This window comes from Carcharodon carcharias, chromosome 2 (genome assembly GCF_017639515.1).
Source record: "Carcharodon carcharias isolate sCarCar2 chromosome 2, sCarCar2.pri, whole genome shotgun sequence".
NCBI classification, from domain to species: Eukaryota; Metazoa; Chordata; class Chondrichthyes; order Lamniformes; family Lamnidae; genus Carcharodon; species Carcharodon carcharias.
The window spans coordinates 125,818,732-125,828,426 of NC_054468.1; the positions used below are offsets into that span (position 1 = coordinate 125,818,732).

Consider the following 9,695-nt stretch of genomic DNA (forward strand, 5'->3'; position numbering starts at 1 on the left):
GTGGAAGGAGTTTCTCAGTAGTATGTCATTCGATTGACCTTTCCTATCTGCAGCATTTGAGACCATTTTAGGAAAGCTGGTGCTGTAGAAGAGCTCTGTTTACCTTGCCTTTTAATATTTAGTTTATCTAGAAATCTGAATTCTGCAGATTCGTCACTTCCATCATTTAAAGGCAACTTCTGCTGTGACGGTCCATTAAAAACAGTTTCATATCGGAGTCCTGTCAATTATCAAGCAGCATAAGAACACCATTTGAAGAAGGGTTTATTAACACTTTGTGTGTCATCTTAACTAATGTGCTTGAAATAATTTGCTGTGCCTCACTGCATCTAAGACCCGTTTATAAATTAATGTATTACTTTATTACTCTATCATTTATTACTATTACTCTACACAGTCTTGCATGGTGGTTTTCATCTTCCAGAGAACATGGTGCACATCCCATCTGACCTGGTGCACTATAACATAACTATGGGCTCACTGTTAATCCCACAGTATGTGACTGTTTGCTGTACAGACAAAAACCGACATTCTAATCTGCTTCTGGAAATCTCCTTTTTTGCTGCAAATGCAAAACAAAAATGTGGAGAGAAACCCTGGGCTGTTAACAATTTGCTTTTGGTGACTATTGATGGGGCCTGAGTTGAAGGCCTTCAACTGCACCACTGAACTTGCACTTAAATAGCATTTCATCGCATCTCTCAAAATATGTTCCATTGCAGGGTACGTACAATTAGTTGCTGTGAAATGCACTGACTGTTAGACAGGCACAACGGGGAAGCGCATGGCAAGGTCCCACAAGTAATAAAATGAAAAGGTCAGACTGACCAAATTCCTCCCTCAACCAATGGTAACACAAATATGATGCATTTCCCAGCATGTAGTGTGGCATTGGAAGTCTAACTTTGTTCCGGTAGTGTTGGTTAATGGAGAACTATCAGCCAGAGCTCTAGGAGGATTTCTTGTGCTTTTTTTGGGACCTGAATCACCAACATTAGCTGATGCGCCTAGTGTTTAACATCAACATCCGGAAAAGCACACGTGACAGAAACAAATCATTCTCATATTTGGTGGACCATGTTATTCACTTCTTTTTTCTCTGTAATTGTACACAGGGGGTTAAAAGCCAGGTTCAATCACACAGCTTGTTTGGATACACATTATGCCCAGATGGAGACATTATGGGCAGAACTTGCTGGAAAAATGACAGCATGTGAACAATGCACTCAGTTATCAACATTCAAATCTTTCCCATTCTGTCTTCTTCTCTCTTTCTCCTTATCCAATTGCTGTTTCCCTTTCTTTGTCTCTTTCTGTACCTGATTTGACTTTAACTCTCTTCTTCTCTGTTGTTTCCCTGTTCCTTTGTTAATCCTCAAACTTCATCGGTTAAGGAGATTAACTGGCAGTCCCACCATTCCCTGCGGCCCCAGATGCCCTCTTGCTCTTGTTGTGCTGTTATCAGTTCACACTTGCAGCAAGCTACAGCGTGGAAACGTTTCAAGTTGAAAGATACAGGAAAAAGCCTAACTAAAGGCGTGCACCATGAGATGGCCCACTGGTCAAGCAGCTGAAACTGAGACATTCAACTCCTCTGCAACCGTGCTGCAGGTTTCACCCAATCAGATGTTTGATTAGCAATTCTATTCAAGTGACACATATTCAAATTTCCTTCCTCTAGGTCAAATTTTGAAAAGTAATTTTGCAGCAGGTCTTGTACTGAATCGAGTCGTCCACTTGGTACCATCAGCACAAGACCACAAATATGACAGAGGCACCCCCCACCATCCCCACCATGTAGAGTTAACCATAAAGGACCCCATGTCTGGTCCAGTTCTTTTTGCAGTTGAGTATGGCGGGTGTAAATGTGGTTATTTCCTAACATCTGAGGAGGAATTGTTAAGCTTACAGGACCATAAATCCAACATGCGATTGCTTCTCTTCGCATATCCACTTACTGCTTAAGTACATTTGACAGTTTACAACCTAAGCCATAGTCTAATGGCATGTTTATTCCATCACATTCAGAAGCCATAGGAAACCACGTGAAGGCACGTCATGTAAGCAGTAACCTGAAATCCAGGTCAAGACAGACTGTGATCCATGGGGAACAAGGAATCACAAACAGGAATGGTAAAGGATGCTAAGCCGAAGAGCGCATCAGAGACAAAGCCCCAAAGCATAACATGCATCTGCGGCACACAATCATTATAGCATGGCGTGTAGATTATGTGCTTGTTTCCTCGAGTCAGGTTGGAAGGGGTGGTTTAAACACAATCCTTTCTGACACAAGGACTAGAATGCTATCAGTTGAACCAAGCTGACACAGGAGCTCTGCCTAGAAGGGCAAAGGAAGGAGGAGAACCTCTCATTAGGTACCTGTGAGAAGGGTGGGTGGCTTCTTGTGATGTACTTGATCCAGCGCCCTGCAGTTCCCTTTGCTATGTATTGCAGAGGTTCGGTAGAAACCTGCACATACACTGGGAACTTGACTTAAGTCACTAATCTCATGGAATCATTGGAGGGGAGCACAGGGCACCTCCAAAATCTCCACCCAAACAAAATGCTGCCCAAAGTATACCTCAACTCACTCATGCTCAGAGTTCAATCTGATTGTCAGGTGAATGGAAATAGAAGTACAAGGGGTATTCTCATCCTACTTCCTGCCCTTCTCAATAATGGCTTTGGAGGCCGCTAGGGACACTTCTGGTCTCAGCATCACTCTAGATGCTGCCCTTGCCCACAATGCCTCTCGCTAGTGAAGCAAGGAAGCCCCACAACATGCAGACACAACCAGCTTTTGGCACTGGCTGTAGGAGGTGTATCAGCATTGATGGAACCTAACTACCCTCTAGTAGTGCCAAAATCAGTCAGAGGAACCGGTCCAGGAGCCCGTTGTTGTGCTGGGAATTCACTAGATCTGTGAGCCAGTGCCCCTCTCCCAGTGACCTAAATCCTCAACAGCCAATCAAGCGTTTCCCTGCCTCACATTGACAAACACGTTTATAACCTGCATGAGCACCAGCAACGTCAGATCCAGTGAACAAATTAATAAAAAAGAACTCAGCTAGGATGTACCCCATACATTCAAGCTGTTTATTTCATACATCAGCACTGCACTCCCAGCTCAGTGGGATCATTGCAATCCCCACTAACCAAGTTTTTTAAATGCAGCCTCCACACTAGTAGCTGTGTACTCTGTTGCAGTTTAAATGCTCTAAAGTGCAAACAGGGTAAAAGATTCAGGAGGGAATTTTCAAGAAGACCCAGCAAGTTGAGGAATGAGAAGATGGGAGTGGACTTGTCCAAGTTGGAGGAAACAAATCAAATTGGAACAACCATACACATTTTATCAGAGGGAAAATGCAGCAAGGGAATGGCTGAATCATTACTTGGCCAGCTAAGTTCCTGTGTCAATACATAATAGAGAGTTTAAAATAAGAATTGTATGGGATAAACAGCATCCTTGCTTGTAGGCAAGGCTTGAATAACCTAGGAGTGAGAGTCACTTATGAGAGGATTAGTTGATTACTCAGCTAATCAGTACTGAGATTTTTACGGAATGCAATTCCACTGTTTGACCATCAATTATCACTTTTAGCTGTAAAATGGCTCAAAAATTTCAATATTTCTCATACAATTGTAATCTGAATTAACAAATTGCTTCATTAACTATGGGTTTCCACAATATGTAGCATGCAATGCTTGCTTCTTAACCCTCAAGGTTCCCACCAGCACAGGTACTCACTATATCAATGAGGTGAGGGTTACATTATCAACAAACTGAATACCAATAAATGTTAGAAAATATACAGCATGTGAATTCAATGATTATAATATGCAGGAAACACCAAGTACCCCTCCAAGCCACATGCCAACCTGACTTGGAAATATATCGCCGTTCCTTGACTGTCGCTGGGTCAAAATCCTGGAACTCCCTTCCTAACAGCATTGTGGGTGTACCTGCACCACATGGACTGCAGAGGTTCAAGGAGGCAGCTCACCACCACCTTCTCAAGGGCAATTAAGGATGGGCAACAAATGCTGGCATTTCCAGTGACACCCACATCCCGTGAATGAATTTTTAAAAACTGAATTCCATTAGCAAGTGCCTTGTACATTCAGGCTGTACCTTTCATAAATCAATATTGCAATCCTAGCTCATTGGGATGAATCAACTTGATAAAGAGAGAGAGAGAGAGAGAGAGTGTGTGTGTGTCAGGTCTAAAGTCATTGCGATCACCACGAACCTGGTCTTTTAAGGACAAAGTGCAGCCTGTACAATGATAACTGTATATTCTGTTGCATAGCAGAATGAAAAGGAGCATAGGGCACAGCTTCATTTAAAAGAATCAGATGAGATATAAGGATTACCAGGGGGAGAAGCTGAACCCTGCAGGATGTGTTTTGTAAGAACATTCTAATCTTAACTAAAGGGACCTCTTGCCCGATGAGGTGCATAGTTCCAGGACTCCCACACCTATTAAAATGGTCCTGTCTCCAATCCATTGCTAAGAGTGCCCGTGCCCAATCATAATGAGGTACCTGGTCAAAAAAAAAATGCTTTATAGATCCCTTCTCTCGGCTTTGATAAACAATTCACAGGTCTACCCAACAGGAGATGGCCATCATCCTTATCAGCTGGAATATTCTGTTAAACCAGCACTGTACAGCTACAACATCAGTATTATATGCAAGTTATTTAGATAAGATCACTTCTTATCATTGTAAACATACGACTCTATTACGTGTATCATAGCTACAACCCCCAAAAGCTGCTTTCAACTGATTGCGTTCAGCACAAGTGAATGTGTGTGCTGGCAGAAGCCAATAGCTCAATATCCTACACAAAGAAAATTGAAGACAAATTTCACTTCCAAGCAGATATGGAGAAATGGAAGTGCAATAATGGATCCATAGGAAGGAGTCACAAGGTTGTAATTCAGCCAAGTATCTTGGAGTGAAAACAGAGTGCTCCATTTGTGCATTAGGTTACCGTCTGCATCACATGACCTCATGGTTTTAATTCTATCAAAGGGTAAAACCTCACGTGGGTTGCCCAGCAGTTAGGCCTGGTCTACCAAACAACTGCATTGTTAACACAGTCCTAAAAGTGGCCACCAGAACATATGCTAAAAAATCAGGGGCAGGAAAAGGCCATTTGGGCCATTAATGTTCTGATACTCCAATTCTGCCTCACTGTACCCCGAGCAACCAATGCTTTTGCTCAATTCTGCCTAGCAGGCCATCTGAAACAAGATAATGTCTTTTAATAATACTCCTGGTTCCATTTGACTTGCTTTGTCATTTCAATTTTAATCATATTATTAATTTTGCTGCTGATAATTATGGTCACACTCTGGTTCCCCGTGCAGTTTAAATTTATACGCACCATTATCCCATCCCTCAGGAATACCTGGAAGCATTTCACACACACAGGGAATCACCTTTTCCTTTGAAGTACTGTGATGGTTGTTCATGTGCAACGCGTAGAGAAAAATACAAATGTTTATCAAAGCCGAGAGAAGGGATCTATAAAGCATTTTTTTTTGACCAGATACCTCATTATGATTGGGCACGGGCACTCTTAGCAATGGATTGGAGGCAGGAACATGATCACAGTTGATGCCCCTCAGATGTTGCAGTCACACAACAGCTCATGTAGCTAACCTGGGAACATCAGCCCCAACAGTCAACGCTACAAGAGCTCCACTGTTCTCAATTTTGGGGGACGGTGGGGGATCTGATAATGCAGAAACCCTACAACCTGTAGTTCCTGTTAATGAGCTCCCTTGTCACAATGTTATTACTAAATAATGACAAAGATAAAAAAAAGTGTGCTTCATTTAGCTAATACTATAGTTTAAATACTACTGGAATATTTTCATGCAATCTCATAAGTAGCTTTTTAACTCATTAAGAGTTAGCAGTTTTATTTGGTGGTGGGGGGGGGGAGGGGGGTGGGTGCAGGTTATCTCGTTTCATGAAAGTTGCTTAATCTTGAATGGGCTTTAAAATGATTCCACTGCATCAACGACCCTCCGGCTCATTGATACTTGCTTTATAGAAAGGAACAAGGGAAGGGAGGGGGGCACTGCACTTACACCAACCCCATCAATGCTGACCTCAAACCCACTTCATTTCAACACTTGTCAACCCCACAGTCAGTCCCTTACCTGCCTTCTCGACCAGGCTGGAGATGCACAGCAGCACAAGCAACACTCCGCCCAGCCAGCAGACCTGCCACCAAAACAAATCCCGTCTTTTCCGGCGCCCTTTGGTGTTCCTGGGGTTCAGCATCAGCTGGAAGGGGCGATGTCGAGGAGTCTCCATCGCCTGCAAGCGCTGGCTGCGAGTGAGTCTGGCTCAGCCCGGGGACAAGCGCAACTTCAGCGGAGGAGCCGAGAGAGGGAGAGGGAGAGAGGAGAGGGGAGAGGGGAGGGGAGGAAGAATGGGGGTATGAGGGGAGGGGGTGGGAAGGGGGGGGGATTTTCCCCCCTTTCAGTCCATTAGACGCCCAGAGGAGAGGAGATGGGGGGGTAAACTGGAGACTCTGGCTGCTGCTGCTGCTGCTCTGTTCTGATCCATGAACAGGGAGGAGAGAGGGACAGAGAGAGAGGCGGAGAGTGTAAGCTTCAACTCACATACATACACACACATACACAAGTCTCCAGCTCCTGATGTCTGGAGCCCCAGAGCCGTGTTTGATGGCTTTAGACAAACTGGCGAAGGGGAGGGGACGGAGATTCAGGATTTGGGCATCCAGTGCGCCCTCTTCGGGCTCGAATCACCAATACAAGGCATTGCCTTGGGCAGCTTTCCTTTGCCCCATCTCTATGGGACTGGAGGGGGGAGGGGGGGAGCTTCGACTGGCTTTCCACAAAGTAGAAAACAACAGAATGAGCGCTGAAAAATAACGAAAGGCAAAACTGCTTCTTTGCTGGAAATGTAAAATTGGAAAAGGATAATTGCAGGAAGCGCTGAGCTGATCAGGCAACATCTTACAGGAGAGAGAGAAAAATGTGTTGGGCGGGGGTGCTATTTTAACCCAGCCCCATTTGGGCGGGAAATCCATGGGATTGTGTGGAATGCTGGTTTTACACTGCGCACAATGGCTGGAATTTAATGGGGTCCTCAGGAATAGGTTGGCAAGGTGGGGGAGAAAAACATGAGGAAAGACTGTTGGAATGCCCATCACCTTCCCGACATTGAGGGTTGCCAACTGAGATTGAATATATTCCTGGAGGTTTTGCCACATGACTTGCTCCAGCCATTAGTCGGCTAACACATCTCACTGCCTTCCTACACCAATTGGAAAGCAAAATGACTCATTGCGAACATACAATCATACGAATTAGGAGGAGAAGGCCACTCGGCCCTTCGAGCCTGCTCCACCATTGATCTGATCTGAAAGTAACCTCAACTCCACATTCCTGCCTACCCCCAATAACCTTTCACCCCACCCCCCCCCCACCCCATTAATCAAGAATCTATCTAAGAATCTGCCTTAAATATATTCAAAGACTCTGCTTCCATCGCCTTTCAAGGAAGAGTTCCAAAGACTCAAAACCCTCTGAGAAAAAAATTCACCTCATCTCTGTTTAAAAATAAGGGGTCACTTATTTAAGACAGTGACCCCTGGTTCTAGAATATTCCACAAGAGGAAACATCCTCTCCACATCCACCCTCAGGACCTTCACGGTTTCAATTAAGTCGCCTCTTAGTCTTCTAAATTCCAGTGGATACAAGCCTGACCTGTCCAGCTTTTCCTCATAAGACAACCTGCCCATTCCTGGTATTAGTCTAGTAAACCTCCTCTGAACTGCTTCTAATGCGTTTGTGTCTTTAAATAAGGAGACCAGTACTGTACACAGTACTCCAGATGTGGTCTCACCAAAGCCTTGTATATCTGATGCATAATCTCCTTACTTTTGTAATCAATTCCCCTCACAATAAATAATAACATTCTATTAGCTTTCCTAATTATTTGCTGTACCTGCATACTGACCTTTTGTGATTCATGCACTAGGACACCCAGATCTCTCTGAACTTCAGAGCTCTGCAATCTCTCACCATTTAGATAATATGCTTATTTTTTATTCTTCCCAGGCAAGGCTTAACACACAGCTGACCACAGTTGAGGTGGGGGTTGCCTGTGGCTTTACTGGCCACCACCACCCCAACAATATTCAGCCCAGAATTCATCTCCATTTGGATGACTATACACTTGCAGTGGGGTACATTGGAGGCTAAATTAAACAGTTTCCAAAAACAGGGTGGGGGTGGGGGTGGGGGTGGGGGGGAATTGCAATAGGGGCAGCTCACCAATTTTGTGCCGTCTCTTGATTTGAATGATCCAGCCAGCACTATCAGTACATTTGATTGGCTGGATGTATCAACTGGGCCAAATATTGTCAGTGAATTGCACCAGTTAAAGCTAACTTGCAGCTCTTAAAGGTGAGGTGCTTTGGTCCTGGACTAGGTGCTGGCAGTTGTGCAGGAAGAGAATCAGGCCTGGGAAACACTGAACAGCAGCACAGCATGGGAGAGAGGGTGTCCCAAAGTTCTCAGACTCTCCACTGGAGGCAGATGAGGGGAGAGATGTCCTGTATCCTCCAGACATACACACAAAGGACATTGGGAGCAGATAGCCAAAATGCCAGGAGTCGATCTGTAGGACCTGGATGTAGTGCCATAGGAAGTTCAATGACCTTACACGAGTGGTCAAGGTCAGTGTGTGCATTTCAAAGCCATATCCGACCAACTGCACTACTAGCCTCACACACTGCTCAATACATCACACCCCCATCACCCACCTAAAAACAATTAATCAGGACTCATGCCTGATATTTACATACTTCACACATTTAGTCCTGCAGCCAAGCCCCACATCCACACCTCACAGCTTGCACACACTGCCAGCTATTTGACCACGACAGCCACATCAGCCAAACAGACTGCACAACATTTACTGACACACTTCCCTCACTCTTGCAGGACAAGATACAGCACAACTGGAGGCAGTCGGTGATAGCCAGGGAGGAGAGACATTCCTGCGAGTTTCAATCCTCGTGGAGGAGATAGTGATGGCCATTGTTGGACATCCATTGCTGAGGCTATGGCCAGGAGTGGGACGGAAACCATCGAAGATGATGGGACCCTGCTATGATTCCAGCTGGTGTTATTCGTGGACAAGTCAGATCCGAGGGTGGGACCTGGCTGGATAGGTGCAAACTTTTATTTTTTTTATGAAACACGGAGGGTAGCTACTGAGCAGAGTCACAGGAGTCAGCTGATGAACTTTTAACAAAAGTATAAAACATTTATTAAACAAGGAAAGGTGAACTATATTACACTACTCGTTCATCCCAAATATACCTTTACAGATATATACAAATACCTAAAGATAATGCAAGTTACAAAACCTATCTTATACTCTAATGTTCACAGTAAGTATACAGTCCATGTAAACTAATAGGCGAATTGTGATCAGACACACCGTTGTCCAAAGCCAAGTTTCTATGGATTTCTCATCAACCCTCCAGAGACCTATCACACCATGAGCCAACCAGTCTCACTGAAACCCTGTATCCCACACGAGGGCTTCCAATCTCCACGTTTGAAGTACGTGCTTTGCAATTCTCTCCCAAATGATGCTTCCACTTGGACATCTCCAACAGGGATCCACCTCTAAG

General features: G+C 44.5%; 1 protein-coding gene across 1 annotated transcript in view; it reads right to left on the bottom strand.

Annotated features, from left to right (window-relative positions):
• slc24a3 (solute carrier family 24 member 3) overlaps positions 1–6,431 on the bottom strand; it is a 374,289-nt gene extending 367,858 nt beyond the window's left edge. The window contains exon 1 of the mRNA XM_041182903.1: positions 6,177–6,431. Within this exon, the coding sequence (XP_041038837.1) occupies positions 6,177–6,333 (157 nt within the window). The 5' untranslated portion in view covers positions 6,334–6,431. The remainder of the gene's footprint in view (positions 1–6,176) is intronic.
• Positions 6,432–9,695: the final 3,264 nt, after the last annotated feature.